This window comes from Macaca nemestrina, chromosome 18 (genome assembly GCF_043159975.1).
Source record: "Macaca nemestrina isolate mMacNem1 chromosome 18, mMacNem.hap1, whole genome shotgun sequence".
Taxonomy (NCBI): Eukaryota; Metazoa; Chordata; class Mammalia; order Primates; family Cercopithecidae; genus Macaca; species Macaca nemestrina.
The window spans coordinates 20,283,376-20,308,577 of NC_092142.1; the positions used below are offsets into that span (position 1 = coordinate 20,283,376).

The 25,202-nt window shown below is 45.0% G+C and overlaps 1 protein-coding gene across 3 annotated transcripts; it reads left to right on the plus strand.

Moving 5' to 3' along the window:
- The first annotated feature begins 1,891 nt into the window (after positions 1-1,891).
- Positions 1,892-24,986, plus strand: LDAF1 (lipid droplet assembly factor 1). Of its 3 annotated transcripts, none has more exons than XM_071084218.1 (5): positions 1,892-2,026; positions 4,362-4,555; positions 13,959-14,127; positions 17,650-17,788; positions 23,873-24,986. In XM_071084218.1, exons 2-5 carry the CDS (start codon positions 4,460-4,462, stop codon positions 23,952-23,954), a joined length of 486 nt encoding a protein of 161 aa, XP_070940319.1. In that variant the 5' UTR covers positions 1,892-2,026; positions 4,362-4,459; the 3' UTR covers positions 23,955-24,986. The 3 variants fall into 3 exon arrangements, with proteins under 3 accessions (XP_070940319.1, XP_070940320.1, XP_070940321.1); XM_071084219.1 differs by having other exon boundaries at positions 1,953-2,026; positions 4,255-4,555; XM_071084220.1 differs by lacking the exon at positions 1,892-2,026 and adding an exon at positions 2,776-2,933.
- The last annotated feature ends 216 nt before the right edge of the window (positions 24,987-25,202 follow it).

Sequence of the window (25,202 nt, forward strand, 5' to 3'; positions counted from 1 at the left end):
CTATCACACAAAGACAAGCAAAACTGCTGGCCCAGCCAAAACTGCCAGAGGTGGGAGGAATTCGAAGATTCACAGAGACGCCCCTAGATGGCACCCTTAAACAAAAATCCCAATGGAAACCCCAACTCAGCTTTCCAAAGCAACGTCCATTCAGGGAATGATGATTGCAGGGCTTTTTAATCTAAGGAAACACACACACACCCCACAAAAAACTGTATTTTCCTGGGTGGGGAACCCAGCATTTTGCAGCTGAACAAAGTGCATGACGCCAGACAAGATTGGCCAAAACTTAAGAATTTAGGGACTCTTGTCTGTCCTATCCCCACTATTAGCTCTTCTTTTCTGCTATTGTGGAAGAATTACAGCAGGATTCTGTGGTTTATCATCATCATCATCATCATCATCATCATCAATCATCACCCCAAGCTATTTCTCTATCCATTAGCCTGATTATTTCCAGAAACATTAGGTGGTAGATGTAATAATACCAGCAAATATTTTTGAGCCCCTACTCTGTGCCTCAATAGGTGCTAAGTCCTCGACAGCCACTATTGCACCAGTCCTCCTACAACCCTGTGACTGCTTCTTTTTTTTTTTTTTTTTTTGAGACAGGGTCTCACTCTGTTGCCCAGGCTGGAGTGCAGTGTCACTGCAAGTTCTACTTCCTGGGTTCAAGTGATTCTTCTGCCTCAGCCTCCCAAGTAGGTGGGATTACAGGTGCGCACCACCATGCCCCGGTAGTTTTTGTATTTTTAGTAGAGATGGGGTTTCACCATGTTGGCCAGGCTGGTCTGGAACTCCTGGCCTCAAGTGATCCACCCACCTCAGCCTCCCAAAGTGCTGGGATTACAGGCGTAAGCCATCGTGCCCTGAAGCTTTTTGTTATCTAAAGACATATTCTCCAGGTTGCTATGGCCACAGGTCGGATAACACAAGTCCCCGTCTAGAAAGTGGCTGAGAACTGTGCAACAGCAGACCAAGGGTTGGGCTTATCCCTCTCCCTAAATTATGGTTGAAGCCATGACACAGTAAGTTGCCATCATGCTCTACGGCAGTGGTTCTCAACTTGGGATGATGGGACCTCCCAGGGGACATTTGGCAATATTTTGAGATACAACTGGAGGTTGGGGGGGCAGTGGTCTTGTAATGCCCCAGGGGACATTTGGCAATATTTTGAGACACAACTGGAGGTTGGGGGGCGCGGGGGCCTTGTAACTGGCATCTAATGGGTAGAGGCCAGGATGTTGCTAAACATTCTACAATCCACAGCTCAGAAACACAGAATTATCCCACCCCAAATGTCAATAGCATAATATTCAGAAATCTTACTCTATGGGGCAGATTTGGGGTCAGGGGAAACACGGGTTCCTGCTCCCACTTGGATCCTTGCAAACTGAGGAATTGGGGTTGATTTACCTTGTCTCTCTCAGCCTGGACTTTCTCATGTGTAAAATGGAGATCTAATCCATCTGAAAGGATCTCACTGGCTTATGACATTTGCATTTGAGGAGTCATGGTTAAAAACTTCCAGTCAGGGTGATACTTCATCTCGTGTGTCTTGAGCTCCAGAGACGTTCCAGAGCAGCTGGTTTTAGGGATACGGGAGGCGAAACCCTGAGACCCCTGGAAAACTCGTTCTCAGCTGCCAGTCGGCCTGTCTTGAAGGTGGTCTGAACTTTCTCACTCCAAGCCAGTCGTGTGGGAAGGGACACTCTCTGAGCCTCAGTTTCCTCATCTGTCAACCTCTCCGGGCGTGTCTCCAGTGGCTCCGAAAGCCAGTGGGAGCAAGCGCGCCGGCACAGGCTTGGGCGCGAGACCTTGGCGCGCTTTTGCCGGATCCTTCCGGCCACGGGCGGGGCGAGCCCAGCGGAGCAGAGCCGAGGGGCGGTGCCCGGGCCAAGGGGCGGAGGCAGGCGGCTCTGGCTTCACTCCCGGGACGCTCTTTCCTTCCTCCTCTTGCTCCTCCTCCTGCCTCTCTTCGCTCCGCCTGCAAACGCGGTGGGGGCTGCTCGGCCGCCAAGAGCAGGTGAGAGCTCGGAGCTTGGGGGTGGTGGTCCGGGTGCCCCGGGTGGCTAGACCCCTCTCGCCGGGCGGGGACAGTGGAGGAGCGCGGAGGCGACGGCGTGAGCGCGCAATCGGAGTCCCACGCCCCGTAGCTTTCTGCTCCGGGGTTAGTATAAGGGGCGTCTCCTGCCTGTGAGTCACCGGGACGGGGCTGGGAGCGCACGAGGAGACACGATTCCTCCCCACCCCTCAAAGCACACTCACCCCGCCACCCCCCAACATACACACACTACTAGATTAGGTAAAATGGTAGCTAGCACCACCACACACCGAGACTGTACCCCTTTCTGGGGAACCTGGGGAAGACGTCGAGGCAAACCGCCCAAGGATTATTGAAAACGGGCGCCCTCCTCGCCATCCAGCCCCTCTTCTCCACCGAGGTCCCCTTCCCCGTCACTGCAGAGAGATCTGCAAGTATCAAAGGGGGCTTCTCTTTGTAATAACAAAGTACTCGACGCCCCTCTGAGTTCCCATTATTCAGCCTCTGTGCCTTCTGGGACGCGGAACCCCTCTCCACCTGCACTTCACTCCTTTCCTCCTCTCCTTGGGTCTCCCTGACTTTTGAAGGCTGAAAGGCTGGGCCCAGATGGGGAGGGGCGGCCAGCGTAAGCTCGAGGCGCCCTGCAGCTCCCATCCCCCAACCAGAGACGTGACCCCTCCTCCCAGCTGGAACTTTCGAGATAGCCGTTTGCTCCTGGAGATTCGGGGGTGGGAGAGCCAGGAGATTTATTTGGAGCCTTGGAAGGGGAGAGGGTTGGCTGGTGTTGGCCTGGCCCAGTCCCCCAGGCGTGAAGAAGGCGGGGCACTCCTTGGTCCAGGCTTTCCCTTCTCGGGAGACACCTGTGTGGCTGGGGAGGCCCCTCCGAGGAGTGAGTGACCAGGGGGTCTGGGAATTGGTGGCCAGGTAGACGCATTTGAAGGCTGTGGCCGATGGCATTCTCCCCACGCACTCTCCCATCGGACTCCCCAAACCGGTCTGGGTGGCACTCGAGGCTCCCAGGCCAAAGGAGACCTGTAGGGAGAACTGGGCTTGTTTCAGCTTGCTGCAGAGATGAGATTAGGGGAACTGAGTGCTGGGAACATCCCGAGTTCAAGATCTACGCCAGAGGCAGCTTCAGAGAGAGAATGTGGGGTGGTGGGATTAGTCCCCTCCTCAACTTCCACCTCCAAAGGGTTTCTTGTTTTACACAAGGAAAGTAGCAGAGAATGTCTAGCTGGGATGATTAAAATGCACTTTAATTTGCATAGGAGACCCTATACAGCTTAGTAGTAGATAAAATTACCCCCTGTAACTAATGCAATTAGCATGTGGGATGTTCAATATGATAAATAACTGTGATGATCTCTCAGTTAATTTTGGCCACGCGGGCAGAATCTTTTAAGCATTTGTACTGTAGGTCAGGAGGTCAGTTTAAAAGGAAAAATGGAAAACATATCTGTGTGTCCAGCCAGTTCTGGGAAATATAAAATAAGAATGATTGTTTTTTATATTTGAAAACTCAGCAAGGGTTAAAAAATATATCTAATTTAACCAATTATCTTTATTAAAAATAAGTAAAAATTGTGTGAGATTGGGACACCCCTCAAAATTCCAAGCAGTTTAGTTAGAGTATAATTATTGTGGTGAGGTCTGCCCCCGAGGCGCAGCTCTCCTTAGTGGGGATAGACTTACCCGAAAGTAAATAGATGATGATGTATGGAATGATGGAATTGGGAGCCAACCTGCACAGTAATAAAGAAGAGAAATAGGCCAAGGCTGCTGTTGTACAAGGAAAGCTTTTGAGGGAAAATAAAAGGAAATGAGATTTGAAATAGTGTATTCAGCTTTCTTGCTTTCTGTGTATTTTCAGCATTTTGTCAAGCTAAAAAATAAACATAAGCTGTCAGAAATAATACTGTTAACATTTTATCTTTTTTTTAAGTATCATAAATATCTTTTCACATCACGAAACAGTCACGCTATCATTTTAATGACTGAATTTATAATTCTTTAACCCATTTTCTCCTAATGGAACTACAGTTAGCTCCTTTCCAATGTTTTGCTGGTCATTATATGTTATAAACGGGGAGGAAATGCACGGCCTTTTAGTACATTTTGAGATACCTGTTGGATTATTTCCATCATGTTCCTGGACGATAAATTCCTGGATTGAAGTGTGTGCAATCTGAAATTGTTGTGAATATTGCCAGGTTACCCTCCATCTACATGCCTGCCATCAAGGTATGAGGATGGTAGAAGCTCTCGTCGAACCAGCTGGATGAAGACCACTAACGGCTTTTGTTTCCTCTGGTAACAGCAAGAGACAGGACGACATGAGAGATTGGACCGTGGGCTGCACTGGAGAATTTACCGGTAGGAGAATTCATCCCCAAAGAGATTGAAGTGAGCTTCAGAATGGCAAAAGAGGAGCTCCGGAGTATCTCAAGGAACTTGCAAGAACTGCAGAAGAAGCTGTCTCTGCTGATAGACTCCTTCCAGAATAATTCAAAGGTCAGTTTCCAATCACTGTGTATAATGGAAAATCCCAATATAACACTAGCGTAAACAAGATAGAAAGTTATTTCTTTCTCCAGTAGAAGAAATTTGGAGGTAAGTCAAGAATCTTTCTGGCTTACCACCCTGCCATGTCTATGCTGTGACCTTCAAACTCCTTGTCTGCGATGACTGCAAGAGCATCAGCCATTGTATCCATGTTCCAGGCAACAGGATTTGAGGAGAGGGGGAAAAGAGATGTACAAGCCACCTCCAATTTAAGGAGACTTCCTGGGAGTCACACACAACACTTCCAATTACATCTCTTAAGCCAAAATTGAGTCATTTGCCACTAATGGCAAATGCAGTTCTTTAGCTGGATAAAGAAGTCTGTGCCACAGATACCATCCTTTTTATTTTTTTTCGTTTGTTTGTTTGGTTTTGTTGTGATTTTTGCCCTATCTGTTACCCTGAAAATGAGAGACAAAGCCTACTTCAAGATTTAAGTTCAGTGTTCCACTAGGAATCCAGCTTCAATAGAAATATGATGTGAGCCACATATGTAATTTAAAATTTTTCTAGTAGTCACATTTAAGAAGTAAAAAGAAATAGGTAAAATTAATTTTGTCTGGGCACGGTGGCTCGCACCTGTGATCCTCACACTTTGGGAGGCTGAGGTGGGTGGATCACTTGAGATCAGAAGTTCGAGACTAGCCTGGCCAACACGGTAAAACCCTGTCTCTATTAAAAATACAAAAATCAGCAGGAGTGATGGTGAGCGCCTGTAGTCCCAGCTACTCAGGAGGCTGAGGCAGGAGAATCACTTGAACCCGGGAGGCAGAGGTTGCAGTGAGCCAAGATTGTGCCACTACACTCTAGCCTGGGTGACAGAGTGAGACTCCGTCTCCAACAACAACAAAAAAAATTATTTTTAATAATGTTTTTATTTAACCTAAGATATCAAAAATATTTCAACATGTAATCATTTATACAAAATTATTAATGAAAAAAGGTTCTTGAGACATTGTACCTTCTTTTTCGTACTCCCTCTTTGAAACCCTGTGTGTATTTTACACTTCTAGTACATTTCAATTTGAGTTAGCCACTTTTTGGTATTCAGTAGCCACTCAGTGGCAATGGGAATTCAGATAGTATATGGTCTTCTTGCAAATTTATCCTTATTGCTTTCTTCTATATGTCTTTCAGCATTGTGTCAGGGAAAAGAGTTTTCAGAGATAATACTGTTAACATTTTGTATGTCATTCTAGACCTTTTTTCTACGTAATATACCTATAAAAATACATATGTATATGCAACAAAATGAACGGTTTTGTGATGTATTTTTGTTGTTTGTATTGGATAGCACAGCAGAGCTACTTGAAGAGATGCTTCTTTGCAGTCTACAACAATAAATTCTGGACTTGCTCCAGAATTTATCTGGCACTCTTTGTGGATTTACCAAGCTATTTTTAAATTGGACAAGCAGCTTTCTCGCCAGCTGGCGGGGACTCTTGTTATTAAAAGTTAGCTCAGTAAGAAGGGTTCTCCTGCCGTTCCACATTTACAGCTGATTCTCATTAACCATGGTCGTTACGTTCTGTAAAGTTACTGCAGACATCGAATTAGCACATACCAAACCATCACTCCTAGGGGAAATACAGGATTCAGTTGCTGTGGGCCTCTGCCACAACATTTTTGTCAACTGATCAGTACATAACCTCGTTTTCTGTGTATTTCTGTTTAAAGACATGTTAGTATATATCGTTGATCATTAACATTGAACTCAGGGCCAACAATGGTACTGTGACTCATGTCTTAAACAAAGCTAATCACACAATGTGTATTTTCTCCATAAGACACATCACAGCATTCTCATGCTTAGAAATGCTAGAGAACACTTCAGCACTAAACTTGGGGACCATTTTCAATGGTGAAATCAACAACTTAAAGCATAAACGTGGCACTAAATAGACCACAATGACACTCATTTAAAGGACGAAACAGGAAGGCTCAGTGTCACCTTGCTTGACCTCAACTGGGAATGTACATGGTAGGTGACTCCGTCTTTTGCTGTTGTGGACATGTCCACTGATGACCCCAAAAGCACTGTGGGCCAGGCGCGGTTGTTCACGCCTGTAATCCCAGCACTTTGGGACACCGAGGCAGGTGGATCCCTGGAGCCAGAAGTTCAAGATGAGCCTGGCCAACATGATGAAACCCCTTCTCTACTAAAAATATAAAAATTAGCTGGGTATGGTGGCATGTGCCTGTAATCGTAGCCTCTTGGGAGGCTGAGGCACAAGAATCGCTTGAACCCAGGGGGTGACGGTTGAAGGGAGCCAAGATCACACCACCGTACTCCAGCAGGGTGACAGCAAGACTCTGTCTCAATCAAAACAAAACAGGCCGGGTGCGGTGGCTCACGCCTGTAATCCCAGCACTTTGGGAGGCCGAGGTGGGTGGATCACGAGGTCAGGAGATCAAGACCATCCTGGCTAACATGGTGAAACCCCGTCTCTACTAAAAATACAAAAAATTAGCCAGGCATGATGGCGGATGCTTGTAGTCCCAGCTGCTTGGGAGGCTGAGGCAGGAGAAGGGCGTGAACCTGGGAGGCGGAGCTTGCAGTGAGCCAAGATCGCGCCACTGCACTCCAGCCTGGGTGACAGAGCGAGACTCCGTCTCAAAAACAAACAAACAAACAAAACAAAAAACACTGCCAGTATTCATTTTGAGGTTACAAATAAATTTTAGTGAGGAGGCAAATTTACAAATATGGAATTGTGAGTAACAAGGATTGACTGCATATTTCTTGGCACTGACTGTATGCCAAGCACTGCACTAGGCATTCGCCCTGCCCCTGCCTGAACTTAGTTAATAGTCATGCTCACCTGTTTTTTTTTTTTTTTCTTGTATTTTTTATTTTATTTTATTTTTTTTTGAGATGGAGTCTCGCTCTGTCGCCCAGGCTGGAGTACAGTGGCCGTATCTCAGCTCACTGCAAGCTCCGCCTCCCGGGTTCACGCCATTCTCCTGCCTCAGCCTCCCAAGTAGCTGGGACTACAGGCGCCCGCCACCTCGCCCGGCTAGTTTTTTGTATTTTTTAGTAGAGACGGGGTTTCACTGTGTTAGCCAGGATGGTCTCGATCTCCTGACCTCGTGATCCGCCCGTCTTGGCCTCCCAAAGTGCTGGGATTACAGGCTTGAGCCACCACGCCCGGCTTTTTCTTGTATTTTTAGTAGAGACGGGGTTTCTCACCATGTTGGCCAGGCTGGTCTCCAATTCCTGACCTCAGGCAATCCACCCACTTCGGCCTCCCAAAGTGCTGGGATTATAGGCGTGAGCCACTGCGCCTGGCCACCAGTGGTTTTAGATGGTCCTGACCCTTCGCTCTTCTCCTGGTAGGAAGAGATAATGAATCGTTGATTGTTTTTTGCATTCTCCTACCAGGGAATTTGCCTGGCTCCTGAATCATCCCAGGTGGAGCCTTCATATTCTCAAACACTGGCCACATTGTCCCTACTTTAGAAGCCCACTGCCTTTGTCTGACCTTGGGCAAGTCACTTAGGCTCACTGAATTTCCATCTCCTTTTTAAAAACTATTTATTTATTTTTTATTGAGACAGAGTCTTGCTCTGTCTTCCATGCTGGAGTACAGTGGTGCGATCATGGCTTACTGTAGCCTCGAACTCCTGGTCTCAAGCAACCCTCCAGCCTCAGCCTCCTGAGTAGCTGGGAATACAGGTGCATACCAGCATACTCAGCTAATGTTTTATTTTATTTTTTGGAGAGACAAGGTCTCTCACTGGTCCTTGAGGCTGGTCTCAAACTCTTGGCCTCAAGCAGTCCTCCTGCCTTGGCCTCCTGAAATGCTGGGATTACAGAAGTGAGCCACCACGCCCAGCTACCATCTCCTCTTTTCTAAAATGAGTACTGCCAGGCTCAGAGGTTTGTTATGAAGATTATCTGAGATGCTGTTTGAGGCTTTAGCACAGAGCCTGGCACGTAATTTTGTCAGTCTGTCTTGGCCTGGCCTTCCTGGGCTCTGCAGTGCTGCAGTGTGCTTGTAGAGTCTAGATTGGATAACCTGTGTCTACCTCCAGGCTGGTGATGGAAAATCACAGTGCGTGTTACTGAATAATAACCTCTCCCACTTTTCATCTTTCCATCGCATCCCCCTCTGTTGCCATGAGAATGAAATGTTAATTGCTACGTTCTACCCCCCTGAGTTTAAATAGTGTTAGGTCGTTCTTTTTTACCTACCTCGTAGCATTGTAGGAAGAAATAAATGAGGAAATAACACGGGAGGCGCTTAAAGCAGTGCCTGGCACCTGAGTGTTTAATGAATGTTCTCTGTTATTTTTAGGTGTGGTTGAACCGTGTCCTCCCCTCCTGGGACAGACTGGCTGGAGCTCAGCTGTACTTCTTGGGAAAAGACAATTGCTGGGTTTAATTGTCTGAATCTTGGTCTCTTTGCATATCCGAATGACTTTCTCTTTGGTTATAGAGCCCAGACTCAGAAAAGACTAAGAATGGCGGGGCGTGGTGGCTGATGCCTGTAATCCTAGCACTTCGGGAGGCCGAGATGGGCAGATCACTTGAGGTCAGGAGTTCGAGACCAGCCTGGCCAACATGGTGAAACCCCGTCTCTACTAAAAAATACAAATATTAGGCAGAAATCGCCTGAACCTGGAAGTTCCCAAAGTGGAAGTTGCAGTGAGCCAAGATCGTGCCATTGCACGCAGCCTGGACAACAGAGCGAAACTGCATCTCAAAAAAAAAAGGCTAAGAAAAAGGTGGATTCCTTAAGGACTAAAGTAGAACAGTCTTGCCTGTTTCCTTTTATATCCCTGTGCCAAACTGTCCCTAAGTCCTGTGTATTCCTTCTTTTGTCATTCCACTTTCAAACCCGTCTCCTCCTCCCTCTCCACTTCCCTCTGTGCCATCAGCCTGGACTTGACCATCAGTATATCTTGCCTGATTTCCTGCAAATCTTTCTCCTTGCCTCTTGCACATGATTGCTAGGTTCATATTTCTTAAATCATTCCTTTAATCATGTCATAGTTCTGCTCAAATGACAGCAGTTTGTTCCCTGGTTTTTTTTTTCCCTAGATGAAATTTAAATGAGTGCTGTCTAGCAGAAATATTATGTAAGCCACATATATAATTTTAAGTTTTTTAATAGTTACATTAAAAAACATAGAAAGAAACAAATGAGATTAATTTATCTATCTATCTATCTTGAAATGGAGTCTCGCTCTGTCGCCCAGGCTGGAGTACAGTGGCGCAATCTCGGCTCACTGCAACCTCCAACTCCCGGGTTCAAGTGATTCTCCCGCCTCAGCCTCCCGAGTAGCTGGGATTACAGGCATGCATCACTCTGCCTAATTTTTTTTGTATTTTTACTGGAAACAGGGTTTCACCATGTTGACCAGGCTGGTCGTGAACTCCAGATCTCAAGTAATCTGCCCACCTCGGCCTCCCAAAGTGCTGGGATTACAGGCGTGAGCCACCGTTCCCGGCCAGAGATTAATTTTAATAATATATTCTTAATTTAACACCATATATCCAAAACACTATAATTTCAACAGGTAATATAAAAAGGTATTAATGAGATATTTTGCATTGTTTTTTTCATACACTTAGAGCACATCTCAATTCCAATGCCAAATTTTCACTGGAAATATTTAATCTCTATTCAGATTTTATAAAACTTACAATTCAGTGAAATAGATTCGCATACCCAACCTATTTGACACAGACTTAAAATTTTTCCAACAACTGAATCAAGTCTCAGCTTTAAAATTTTAATTAAATTAAATTGGAAATCCAGGCCATCAGTCACAGGAGGAGCATTCCAAGTGCTGAATGGCACAGGTGGCCTGTGATGGACAGCCCAGGGGTAAGCCAGCAAGTCTGGTGTCCTGGTGTCCCAGCCTCACGAGCTCCTTCCACTGCACAGCCCTTCCCTCGCTGGCGCAGCACACTCACTGGTGTACTGCTGCCTCCCTTTCCTGGAGAGCCCATCTGCTCCTCCCCACGGTGGTTCTTTTTATTGTAAGGGTCAGGTGATACAGGGAGCATCAAATAAGGATGCATATGGATTAGAACTGGAAAGAAGTCAGGACCTGAGACAGCACAAGGGACCAGCCTACATCGCAAGGGACCAGCCCACATTCTGTGTGGTGAGTCCCACGGCCCCTCCGCCTGTCTCTCACTTTCAGCTGCCCCAACACAGCAGGATCTCACTGGACTCATGATGGAGTGTCCAGGCTGGGCAGTGCCAGCTCCGAGGTGATTCCTGCTATAGTCATCTCTGGCTAGAGAAGTGGAATAGCATGCTCTTTGGTGGCTTTTGTCAGAATGGTGGGGTAGCAGGAGGCAGTGAGGTCAGTGGGCATTTTGCCATCCTGTGGCCTGGCAGGAAGTGAAATTGGCCATGCCTCGAGAGTAATTCTTAGGAGACCATGCTGAAGCCCAAGACCTACGGCTATGGCTTCTTGGCATGGCCTCTTCTATTTAAGCAGGATGCGGCTTGTACTTTAGCTCTTTCAGCATGAACCACAAACCCCTCCTGCCTTCCAACTCGCCCTGAAAATCCCACTGTTTAAATCACTTGGGTAAACTCTTCTTCCTAAGCGGCACATGTGTCTTGGGGACCTGAATTATGTCTTCTTTTCATCTGCTGGCCTGCAAGGCCCTAGGGATGAGGCTCAGGAAGGACCAGTTATGATGGAAGGAGGTTCTGTACCTTTCACATGAACAGGATCTAGAATGCCAGTACTGAGGGGAGAGAAAGCATGGAGCCTAAGGAGGAGAGGGGGAAACCCATCTTTGTGGATTTGCCTATGGCCAGCTCTGCATTAAAGCAGTCTCCCTCCATTTAGTCAGATCCAAAATTCCTTTTGCCTGGTGAAGGAAAATAAACTATTTATTAACACAGCATAAACTTGCATTAGTCACATTCTGTGGCCAACTATGGTAACCAGGTTGATGACATAAAAGTATTTAGTATTTTTACTTGATGTGGCAGCTATTGCAAGCATTGGCCATTTTGAGTCCAAAACCTTAGCCCTTTGGTTTTTTTCTTTTTCTTTTTTCTTTTTGAAAAGGAGACTTGCAGCCAGGCGCAGTGGCTCACACCTGTAATCCCAGCACTTTGGGAGACCGAGGTAGGCAGATCACCTGAGGTCAGGAGTTCAAGAACAACCTGGCCAATACAGTGAAACCCTGTCTTTACTAAAAATACAAAAATTAGCTGGGCATGGTGGGGGCGCCCGTAATCCCAGCTACTCAGAAGGCTGAGGCGGGAGAATGGCTTGAACCCGGGATGCGGAGGTTGCAGTGAGCCGAGATCGTGCCATTGCACTCCAGCCTGGGCAACAAGAGTGACACTCCATCTCAAACAAAAAAAAGAAAAAGAGACTTGCTCTGTCACCCAGGCTGGAGTGCAATGGCACCATCTTGGCTCACTGCAACCTCCGCCTCCCAGGCTCAAGCGATTCTCGTGCCTCAGCCTCGCTAGTAGCTGGGACTACAGGCACAGGCCACCACGCCTGGCTGATTTTTGTGTTTTTAAAAGAGACTGGGTTTCACCATGTTAGCCAGGCTGTTCTTGAACTCCTGACCTCAGGTGATCCACCTGCCTCTGCCTTCCAAAGTGCTGGAATTACAGGTGTGAGCCACCGCGCCCGGCCAGGCCTTAGCTTTTAATGCTGAGATTTTGCCACTTGGAGGCTGTAGGACTCTAGACAAGTGATTAGCTTTTAATGCTTAATAATAGACAAGTGATTAGCTTTTAATGCTGAGCTTGGCTTTTAATAGACAAGTATAGACAAGTGATTAGCTTTTAATGCTTAATAATAGACAAGTGTTTAGCTTTTAATGCTTAATAATGCTTTTAATAATATTATATAATATAAATATAATATACATATTATAATTTTATACAAATTATATATAATATATAATATAATATTTATATTATCATATTTAAATGTAATATATAATGCCATATTAATATTGATAACTAATACTAATATAATGTATAACTAATATAGTAATTATATAATAATTATAATTAGAATAATGCTTTTAATAGTAATACTTTTAATGCTTAATAATAAGCAAGTGATTAGCTTTTAATGCTAATCACTTTAATAATGCTTTTAATAATGATGATGCTTTTAATGTTTAATAATAGACAAGTGATTAGCTTTTAATGGTGAGCTTTTGTCACTTGGAGGCTGTGCGACTCTAGACAAGTGATTTAGTTCATTGCTTCTCAAACTTTAATGTGTATGCACAACACCTGCAGAATCTTGTTTAAAAGGCAGAGTCTGATTCATCAGAGCCTGAGATTCTGCATTTCCTTTTTTTTCCCTTTTTTTGGAGACAACATCTCCCTCTGTTGCCCAGGCTGGAATGCAGTGGTGCAATCCATAGTTCACTGCAGCCTCAAACTCCTGGGCTCGAGTGATCCTCCCGCCTCAGCCTCCCAAGTAGCTAGGACTGTGGGTGTGTGCCGCTATGCCAAGCTAGTTTTAAATTTTTTGTAGAGAGAGAATCTCGCTCTGTTGCCCAGGCTGGTCTCAAACTCCTGGCTTCAAGCGATCTTCCCACCTTGACTTCTCAAAATGCTGGGATTACAGGTGTGAGGCACCACACCCAGCCAGATTCTGTATTTCTAACAAGCTCCTAGGTGATCCAAGTAGCTAAGCCTGTTTGTGTCTGAGTGGCTTCAACTATGAGAACCTCAGCTGTAAAGCTGGAGGCAGAGGGTATGTACCTTACATCAATGCACCCGTATGCCGAAGAGGTCTACCGAAGAGTGTGTGTTTGGCCGGAGAGCCATGACTGGGTCTTTCCTCCTTTCACAGGACTTGACCTTGGGTGGGGACCTCAGACTTGCCGCCTGCCCACAGCTGCCTAAGATCGCCGTCTGGGTGACTCATGTCTTGGGAGAAGTCTTGTTGTAGTGACTTTTTTTTTCTTTTTTTGAGACGGAGTTTTGCTCGTGTTGCCCAGGCTGTGCAATGGAGTGCAATGGCGTGACCTTGGCTCACCACAACCTCCGCCTCCCGGGTTTAAGCAATTCTCCTGCCTCAGTCTCCCAAGTAGCTAGGATTACAGGCATACACCACCATGCCTGACTAATTTTGTATTTTTAGTAGAGACGGGTTTCACCATGTTGGTCAGGCTGGTCTCGAACTCCCGACCTCAGGTAATCCGCTCTCTTTGGCCTCCCAAAGTGTTGGGATTACAGGCGTGAGCCACCGCACCCGGCCTATAGTGACTTCTTAATGCATAAGCCTTCTGGCTTTACGACCTCTGGTTGTAATTCCCACAGCTTGGGCAAATCCATTCAACCTGGGGTTCCAATGTGGTGCTTAACCCTGGCTCTTTGTCCTTTGCCCACAGGTGGTGGCCTTTATGAAGTCTCCAGTGGGTCAGTACTTGGACAGGCATCCATTTCTCGCCTTCACCTTGCTCGTGTTCATTGTCATGTCAGCTGTTCCTGTTGGATTCTTCCTGCTCATCGTGATACTTACGTCCCTGGCTGCTCTGCTGGGGGTCATCATACTGGAAGGTAGCCTGTTCTGTCATTCACCCCCTTGAAAAATAACTCAATTGGGAGAACAATACTTTTGGGGCATCTGCCATTTTTTAATTTTTTTAAGAGGTGGGATCTTGTTATGTTTCCCAGGCTGGTCTCAAACTCCTGGGCTCAAGTGATCCTCCCACCTCTGCCTGACAAAGTGCTGGGATTATGGGCGTGAGTTACCACACCTGGCTGTCTGCCATTCTTGTCAAAATCACATCAAGCAAGGCAACTTATCAGAGTAGGTAAAACATGGACTCTGGAGTCTGCATTCAAATTCCACCTCTACCACTGTGATTTGGGGCAAGTGGTTTACCTCTCTGGGCCTCAAATTCTTCATATGTAAAATAGAGATGTAATAATACAATCTCAAAAAGTTGTTGTGAAGATTGAAACATATGGCTCCATAAAGTCCTTAGCACAATACACAATACATGGCACAGAGTAGCTTCTCAATGAATGCTAGCTATTATTGTTAAGCAGGGAGACTTTTCATTCCACAGTAAGTTACTGGGTACCTACTGCATGCCAGATGCCTCGCTAGGTACTGGAGACCACCTTCACCCTTTTTCCTGAAGTTCCACTACCAACAGTCAACTTCTCCCTGTATTCCTAAGTTCAAATTACTGGGAAAGCAAATCTGATTGGCTCACTTTGCCTTTTCAAATCAGATCACACACCACAGGCAAGTGGCCAAAGAGATGGTGGCCAGTGGGTCAGGTGATCACTTCTGGTCCATTCCATGGCTTCCCAGAGCTAAGAGCACCCAGGGCTGTTTATTTGCCCCAGGAACAAAGCAGTTTACACTTGAAGGAAAAAGTAGGCATGGTCAGTGGATGAGCCAAATACAGTCTGGCAGAGTGGTTTTTGAGTAAATGTTGAAGGATAGATGGGTGAATGCATGAATGAATGGGTGGAGGAATGAATGAGTACCATAAGAAAGGAAATTTACAGAGAAAGGAGAGAGCCATTACATTTTGGTGGTACATGCAAAGCTTTACAGCAGACAAGACTTTAAAGATGTATAACAACTTTGCCTCAGGGTGGGCAAGGAAGGGCCTTTTGGACAGGAGAACAGCATGTGCAAAGCCTCTAGAATAGTGGTTCTTGAAGCTGAGTATATTTAAATCTTTTTGTTTTTCTAGATGGAGTCTCGCTGTGTTGCCCAGCCTGGAATGCAGTGACATGATCTCAGCTCACTGCAACCTCTGCCTCCCGGGTTCAAGCAATTCTCCTGCCTCAGCCTCCCAAGTAGCTGGGATTACAGGCATGCCCCACCATGCCCGACTAATTTTTATAGTTTTAGTAGAGATGAAGTTTCGCCATGTTGGCCAGGATGGTCTTGAACTCCTGACCTCAAGTGATCTGCCCACGTCAGCCTCCCAAAGTGCTGGGATTACAGGTGTGAGCCACTGCACCCAGCTCTGAGTGTGTATAAATCTTACTTCCTTTATCAAAATACCAACTTTGGATCTCTTGAGACCAGGAGTTCAAGACCATCCTGGGCAACATAGCAAGATTCCCCTCTATCTCTGAAAAAAAAAAAAAAAAAGGAGGCCAGGCACGGTGGCTCACGCCTGTAATCCCAACACTTTGGGAGGCTGAGGAGGGCAGATCACCTGAGGTCAGGAGTTCGTGACCAGCCTGGCCAACGTGGTGAAACCCCGTGTCTACTAAAAATACAAAAAAATTAGCTGGGCATGGTGGCGGGCACCTGTAATCCCAGCTACTCGGGAGGCTGAGACAGTAGAATCCCTTGAGCCTGGGAGGTGGAGGTTGCAGTGAGCCAAGATTGCACCATTGCATTCCAGCCTGGGTGACAAGAGTGAGACCCTGTCTCAAGAAGGAAGGAAGGAAGGAGGGAAGGAGGGAAGGAGGGAAGGAGGGAGGGAGGGAAGGAGGGAGGGAGGGAGGGAGGGAAGGAAGGAAAGAAAGAAAGAAGGGAAGCAGGGAAGGAAGGAAGGAAGGAAGAAAGAAAAGAAGAAAGGAAAGAAAGAAAGAAGTGGTGTGTGTCTGTAGTCCCAGCTACTCAGGAGGCTGAGGTGAGAGGATCGCTTGAGCCCAGGCAGTTGAGGCTGTAGTGGGCTATGATCATACCACTGCACTCCAGCCTGGGCAACAGAGCAAGACTCTGTGTCTTAAAAAAAAGAAAAAAGAGAAAGAAAATGCAGACTTCCAGGCCTCATCCAGAGAGTGCTATTTTAGTAGGTCTGGAGTGGGGTTTAGAAATCTGAATTTTTCACAAGCTTCCTTGATGCACCTGATTCTGATGCAGGTGGTTGGTGCCACACTTTGAAAAACACTGATCTAAAATTTTGCAAATCTTTATGAAAAGGCAGCACATCTGTTGATGTTCCCTTCCTTCCAGCCTTTTCAGGGTCCCTCCCTGAAACCATCATTGTGGCTGTGGGAGGAGTACTGGGCTAACTGGCCACTCACAAAGCAAAGGGAAGGATGTCAGCCATACGATACTTGCCATGTTATTTGTTCTTCATGATCTTTTCCTTGTACCTTTTATTCTTTTCCTCCCACAGACCCCACATTATGAAAAAATGTATTTTCCTTGGACGTATTAGATGGTAATTCATTAATATTCCCATTCAGAATGGGAATGGTATATTAAAATGGCATTTAAAATGCTCCATAAAAATGACCAATCAGACCTTAAGATTAAAATGAGATAGTTGACAGGCTGGATTTTCAAGGATGCCATCAAAAACTGCATTTAGATTTTGCTTTAGCCTATAGCTTGTAAGTAAGTGTAAATGATGGCATTTATTATGCAGTTTGAGACATTGGAGATAATTTACCTCTCCCAGTACTACCTTGGCTGACTCCTCGGGGGGATCCCTTTGGAAGTCCATTTTTGACCTTGAGGATAAAGGAATCTCAAACTCCAACACCTACGGGCAAGACAAAATGAGCAGGCTGGTTGCGGTGGCTCACACCTGTAATCCCAGCACTTTGGGAGGCCGAGGCGGGTGGATCACTTGAGGTCAGGAGTTCAAGACCAGCCTGGCCAACATAGTGAAACCCCATCTCCTCTAAAAATACAAAAATTAGCTGGGCATGGTGGTGGGCGCCTGTAATCCCAGCTCATCAGGAGGCTGAAGCCGGGAATCGCTTGAACCTGGGAGGCGGAGGTAGCAGTGAGCTGAAATCGCGCCACTGCACTCCAGCCTGGGAGGCAGAGCAAGACTGCATCTCAAAAAAGAAAATAAAAAAAAGACAAAATGAGCAAAGTGGCCCATGTGTGATGCAGTTTGGGAACTGTGGGGACTGGAGGCAATAGGAAGGCCAGCCAGTTGCTGCCATGGTTCGATGCCCACTCAGGTGCCCATATCACCTCCTTTTTTTAAGTGATGCCAGAAATCTGGGTATTTTGTGGGAAATCTCCTTACTTTAATAATCTGAGTTAGCTGTCGTTATTTTAAACGCACTGACCCTGGGGTCTGCCAGTTTTCAACCTGTTTGAGATGAACGCTTCTCCTAACCACGTTCTCCTCCTAGGATTGGTCATTGCTGTGGGTGGCCTCTCACTGCTCTGCATCCTCTGTGGTTTGGGCTTCGTGTCACTCGTCATGTCGGGGATGATGATAGCATCCTATGTAGTGGCCTCCAGCCTCATCAACTACTGGTTTTCTCCCAGGTAAATACATGTCCATGGAATAATTTATTTTTTTAATCTTTCTACTTTTTTTGTTTTTGAGACAAGGCTTCACTCTGTCACTCAGGCTGGAGTGCAGTGGCATGAACATAGCTCACTGCAGCCTCAACCTCCCAGGCTCAAGCAGTTCTTCTGCCTCAGCCTCCCAAGTAGCTGGGGCTACAGGTGCATGCCATCATGCCCGGCTAATTTTAATATTTTTTATTTTTTGTAGAGACAGGGTCTTGCTATGTTGCCCAGGCTGTTCTCTAACTCCTGGGCTCAAGCAGTCCTCCTGCCTCCGCCTCCCAAAGTGCAGGGACCACAGGCGTGAGCCAGCACACTCTGCTGAGTAATTTAATCTGCCACTTGAGGGGATTTTCACAAATAAAACCGTAATCCTAGTTGATCTCCAGAAGGAAACTTGTAAGACCCAGGTGTTTCTCGTAGTTCCCCATGTATGCCAGGCATCAGGTGGGAATTTACCATGGAATTTTAAACAAAGCAATAGCTGTCATTTTCCATCAGGTATACACATTTCATTGTCATAGCAACTCTATCAGTATTATTGATTCCTTTTACAAGATGTCCATTTAATTTACAAATGTCAAATTAGGTGGTTTTCTTTGGCGGGGTGGGGCGGAGAGGCACAGGAGAAAAATGACCCACCAGACATGTCTGTCGCCCAAAGCGGTACAGTATGGGAGCTGTGAAGCTTCTGTCCCCAAAGTCTGTCGATCCCCTCTGCTCTTGCGAATGTGAGTTTCTCACCAACTGAGTGTGAGCCTCATGTTTGAATATATAGATTTTTGTTCCTACAATATGGCTCTTCAATGCCAGCTACTTCATCTGGGGCCTCGAGTGAAACAACAGCGATCTACTTAAATGCTGGAGGGAAACACCAGCTATGTTGGCCTTACTGGGAGACTGTGTTTGTCTATAATGTGCCACCCACCTAAGGGGTTTTCAAAGGAGATTTATTTTAATGTTTTCTTTTTGTCCTGTATGTTGATTTTAGAATCTAAGTCCCAAGTTCATCATACTTCATTTAAGCTCCTGCTACGTTGATGATAGTGCTAGTGAGCACTTGCTCTGTACCAGGGACTCTCTTAAACACTTTCCAGGCCTTATCTTATGTCATCCTTACAATTTAGCCCCTTTCTATTATAAGGAAAATTAAGCCAAGTCCCTTAAGCTGAGAGTAGCACAGAAGGGACTTAAATCCAGGTCAGTTAATTCCAAAGCCCTCTTAATCAGGATACAGAGTGACTGTCTAAAACAGGAGTTGGCAATTTCTGGAAAGGGCCAGATAGCAAGTATTTAGTAAGTAATATGGTCTCTATTGCAGTTAGTCAATTCTGTTGCTGTAGCATGAAGGCAGCGCAGACCAGGAAGTAAATGAATGGGCATGGCTGTGTTCCAATAAAAGTTTATTTACAAAGACAGACAGCTTGCTGGATTTGGCCAACCATTGTTCCATAAGAACCGATATCCTGAGTTTTGTTTTTCTACAAAACAGCCCTTGAACTCCTTACCAAAAGGTTATCCTGTTATTATTCCTATGTTGAAAAATAAAGGGTGAAGTGGGTGTAATATAAAATTGCTCAAGGATGGCTCTCATAGGATTGCTTAATTGATATCCCTGGAGTCATGTTCACCTTTTCATAAACGCTTTGATCGCTCTTAGTCTTTTGTTTGTTCATTTGTATTTTACTTATAAAATGGGGTCTTGCTATGTTGCCCAGGCTGTCCTCAAACCCCTGGCTTCAAGCAATCCTTCCCCGCTGGCCTCTCAATAGATTGGGAATACAGGCGTGAGGCACTGACTCACTCCCAATTTTAAAAGACGTGAAAGGAGAAATATTGGCCTATTTTGCATATTGAGGGTGATGTTTCTGAAATAAAATTCCTCCCTGCCTGTGAACCCTGCTATAATAGGGTAAGTTCTTAAAAATTATGCCATAGGAGGTAGCAAAATCTGACTCCCTACTTATCAATGAAAAAATTGAAAAAGAAATCCAGGATTTGTACTTGATCTCCTTATCCTCCCCTATTGCTGCCAACCAATTGTTTCCATGTGGGCAGAGGTTCTTAAGCTTTTTGTTCTCAGGTCACGTTTTACCTTCTTAAAAATTATTGAGGCCTCCAAAGAGATTTTATTTATGTAGTTAATTGTATTAATAGCACTTTGGGAGGCCAAGGAGGAAGATCACTTGAGGCCAGGAGTTTAAGACCAACCTAGGCAACATGGCAAGATCACATCTCTACAAAAAAATACAAAAATTATCCAGGTGTGGTGGTGCATGCCTGTAGTCCTGGCTACTCAGGAGGCTGAGATGGGAGGATCATTTGGGCCCAGGAGTTCAAGGCTGCAGTGAGCTGTGATCACACCACTACACTCCAGCCTGGGCAACAGAGCAAGACCCTATCTCAAAAAACAAATGAAATGAGGTGAAATATAAAATAAAATAAATAACTAACATGACATAAAACTATATAAAATAAAATAAAATAAATTAAACATAACATAAATTACATTCAATCAAATTAAATATTAGCTGGGCATAGTGGTGCATGCCTGTGGTCCCAGCTACTCAAGAGGTTGAGGAGGGAGGATGGCCTGAGCCTGGGAGGTTGGGGGTGCAGTGAGCTATGATTGTACCACTGCACTCCAGCCTGGGTGACAGAGCTAGACTGTGTCTGAAAAATAAAAAAAGTATTAATAATTATTTCTTTTTTAAAAATTTTCTTCCTCAGTGTTCCTTGTTCTGAAATAATGATTCTATTAGAAATCATAACATAAATTTTAAAAATATCTATTCATTTAAAAGGAGCAATATTACCTGTTAATATAAATAACAAATTTTAATGAAAAGTAACTATATTTTCCAAAAGAAAATGAAAGTTGTGAGTGGTATGGTTTTACATTTTACAAATCTCTTTCATAGCTGCCTTAACAGTTGTCAGCTGGCTTCTCGTTTGTGTGGCTGCATTCATTCTGTTGTACTATGTTGTTCTGTTTGAAGTATCTGAAGAAGACTCAGCATCACTCAATGTGTGGTTGGGAAAGGGAGGCAAAGCTTTTTTAAACGATTGTGGATATTCTATGATAGTACACCAAAACTCCATAAGTGGTAGTTTTTTAAAGGTTAGATGAAATGTGAAATTTTTATACTCTTATTTTATCGAAATCTGCAGGTCTATCTCACACTTCAGATTGATCTTTATCATGCATGATTTTGTAACTTTACCCCTTGGTCATTGGGAGAATATTGGTTCATTGAATCATGCAGATCTTCCAAATATACTTTGAAAAATTGCACTGTTCCCTTGTGAGAGAATGTGAGTGAAAAAGGCATGTAATTAGGTCATGTTATTGTGAACATGGTTTTCATCTGAGAACCCTTGCATTAGCGAATTCTTTTTTTTTTTTTTTTTGAGACGAGTCTCACTCTCACCCAGGCTGGAGTGCAGTGGCTTGATCTTGGCCCACTGCAACCTCTCCCTTCTGGGTTCAAGCAATTCTTCTGCCTCAGCCTCCCAAGTAGCTGGGATTATAGGTGTGCACCACCATGCATGGCTAATTTTTGTATTGTTAGTAGAGGTGGGGTTTCACCATGTTGGTCAGGCTGATCTCGAACTCCTGAGCTCAAGTGATCCACCCGCCTCAGCCTCCCAAGGTGCTGGGATTATAGGTGTGAGCCACTGTGCCCAGCCTGCATTAGTGAATTCTTTATAACTCAAAAAAAAGATAACTCCCTCATTAAATGATCGAAAGCATGGAGTGGGGGGAAGAGGAGCTATACAATTTATTTCATGATTTAATGGAATTTTGGCCCTAAAACATGAAAGATAATATATGGCTTAAATTTTTTAAAAAGAAAAGAAAAAGGAAACAAAAGTTTCCCTTACATATGAAAATCAACTAAACAATATGTAGATCAAATACACTGACCTGCGTCCTGTGTAGATCAGCTAGCCTCTGAGGGGCAAAACCACACTGCTTTGTTATGGAGACAGCGAGACCTCCCAGGGCCTGCAACTTGGGAGAAGAAGGGGCCCTGGGCGGCTGTGTTTATTTGTAGAGCCACCAAACTCACTGCCCCATATCATAATCTTCCAAACCAGCCTGAGCATAACTAGCTTTCTTATATCTTTACTAAGAAAAGGAAAAGCTTCTTAGTTTTTTGTTATGAGGGAGGAATGGTTTAGGTGGCAAATAACGAGAAAAACCAAAGTAGATACTAGTTTAAACACACAGGGAACTTTTCTTTTAATTGCTTAATGAAAAACTGGAGACAGCCCAGGGCTGGTGCAGCTGCTGTGTGGTATCAACATACCAGGCACCTTTTGCCTTACTGTGTTGCCATCCTTAGCTCATTGGTTTCCTACCTCATGGCCACAAGATAGCTGCTGCAGCTCCAGGTGCACCAGCTACCTTCAAGGCAGGATAAAAGGAGAAAAAAAAATGAGTCTGACCCTTTTTACAATGTGAGTAAAAGATTTCTCAGGACCTCTCATCACTATACTTTCAAAAGACTTCATTGACTAGAACTTTGTCAGATGGCCACTTGTGTTAGTCTGTTTTTGTATTGCTCTAAAGAAATATCTGAGATGGGGTAATTTACAAGGAAAAGAGGTTTATTTTGGCTCATGGTTCTGCAGGCTATACAGGGAACATGGTGCTGACATTTGCTTCTGGTGAGGGCCCGGGAGGCTTCCTATCATGGTGGAAGGTGAAGGGGAGACAGTGTCACATGGCGAGAGCAGGACCAAGAGAGAGAGGAAGGAGGTGCCACACTCTTTTAAACAACCGGATCTTGCATGAACTCAGGGCAAGAACTCAGTCATTCCCTAAGGATGGCACCAAGCTATTCATGAGGGATCCACCCTCAAGACCCAAACACTCCCTACCAAGCCCCACCTCCAACACTGGTGATCACATTTCAACTTGAGATTTAGAGGGGACAAACATCCAAAGCATATCCCCACTCTAAGCTGGGAATGTTCAGCTGTGTCATCTTCTGTAGCATAAACTTGTAAGGAGAAGGGTTTGGGAAATATCTCCTGGTCGGCCACACTCTAGTGTGTGCTACGGTTTTCCACAGTGGGGTGTCAATGATGGCAAAGCTTTTTGAAATTCAAAGATAAACCATGGATCCAATTGAGTTAATATCAATAGCACTACTTCCTCTCTCACAGCCTTCTGACAGTCACAAGGACTGAAGAAGACTGGTTTCTCTTCCTTTCCCCCCGATATGGTTTGGTTGTGTCCCCACCCAAATTTCATCTTGAATTGTAGCTCCTATAATCCCTGCATGTCATGGGAGGGACCTGGTAGGAGGTAATTGAATCATGGGGTGAGTTTTTCCCATGGTTGCTATTCTCGTGATAGTGAATAAGGCTCACGAAATGTGATGGTTTTATAAAGGGCATGTCCCTTGCACATGCTGTCTTGCCTGCCACCATGTAAGAAGTGCCCCTGATCTTCCTTTGCCTTCCACCATGATTGTGAGGCCTCCCCAGCCATGTGGAATTGTGAGTCCATGAAACCTCATTTTCTTTATAAATTACCCAGTCTCAGGTCTTTATTAGCAACGTGAGAATTGACTAATACAATCCTCCCCCCGAACTCCTTTCCATGGAAGGTGTCAAGAAACTAATTGAAATCAGAAGATATGGTCTGAATCCCCACTCTGGCATGTTTTTTAGCTGTGTGGTCTTGGAACAGGCTGCTTGACTTCTCTGATTTCAGTTTTTGTCCATTGGTTAACTAGACAAAATAGCTACTCTTAATCTACCATTCTCACTGGGTTGTTGTGAGGACACAGATAATTAAGAAAAACATAATAAATATCCAAATTAGAAGATGGAAAAGGGGCTGTAACCATACTCCTAACCTGGTCATTTTAACTTCCTGTGCCCTCAGTTTCTTCATCTGTATAATGGGCATAGGCCTGGTGTGGTTGCAAGAAGCAGCTAAAAATAAATCAGGAAAAAGAACATCATGTATTCAGCTATGCACACTTCCAACGTTTCTCTTTACCGAGGACCTAGAGCTAACCGTCTCTTCTTATTATCCGACAGACCACTGATACAGCAAAACACCAATGGTGACTTTCTGCCAGCCATGAAGTCTGCAGACTTCGAGGGGCTTTACCAGGAATGAGTGGCTGCTCAGAGGCCGGGCTTCTTTTCAAGTACTGCTGGATCATACTCACCCCTTGGGATTATGGCTCAGAAGAAGGGGGCTGGGTAGCAAGCACTCCTTGGCTGTGTCCTCTCGCTTTTTCACTTATTTGTAGGATCCTGCAGCAGCCAATTTAGGGATTGTGTTGTTCTTGTGTTGGTTCCCATGTAAAGAAGCAGCAGAGAAATGCGATGGTTCAACAGCCCACCCTGCCCCAAATATGCAGACTTGACCTTGGCAGGGTCCTGGGCTTCTAGACTGTAGCCCATTGACCCCAAAGCCTCAGGGCTTATGTCGAATGGTCCCATTGGGAGCAACAGTGGTTGTTTATAGTTTTTTGTTTTCAGAAATGAGGGCAGCTGTTAATTTTTTCACTCATGTGAAACAAGATGGGAAAAAAAAAAAAATCCAAAACAGAACAAGCCCTTCTATGGTATTTGCTTTTTATCAGAAAGAACAGCAACATTTGGCCTCTCCAAGTTGGAAAATAGAGTCCAAATGTAACGTTGTGGCCAAGAGTATTTTCAAAAAAGTGTAAAGGTGTAGTTTCCACTGTTACTGTTGAGTACTGTTAAGTGCTGTTAATCTTTTACATATTTGCACTTGGTACTTTTGTATTGTTTTAAAGAGCTTGTCCTGTTAAGTCATTTCTTTCTTTTTTTTTTTTTTTTTTTTGAGATGGAGTTTCCCTCTTATTGCCCAGGGTGCAGTGCAATGGTGCAGTCTCGGCTCACTGCAACCTCCGACTTCCAGGTTCAAGCAAGTCTCCTGCCTCAGCCTCCCAAGTGGCACCAGCCACTGTGCCCGGCTAGTTTTTTTTGTGTGTGTTTTTTTTTAGTACAGATGGGGTTTCACCATGTTGGTCAGGCTGGTGTCAAACTCCCGACCTCAGGTGATCCACCCACCTCAGCCTCCCAAAGTGCTGGGATTACAGGCGTGAGCCACCGTGCCCAGCCTAAGCCAATGCTAAAGGACTAGAAAGTAAAAATAAAACTTCCTATGGGATTTCCATTGGAATTATTGAGTGGTTTATTTGCTGTGGAATTTCATTCAGTATTTATTTGGGTGGGCTTTTTTCCTTTACTCTTTTTCCCTTCTGCTGCATACATCAGACCTGCCTATTCCTCTGTCAGTTTCATGACTGGTGCTGGGTAATAGGGATTTTTTAAGTTGCTCGTGATAGACACCCAATTCCACATTACTTTAAAAAGAGGGGTGGTGGGGAGA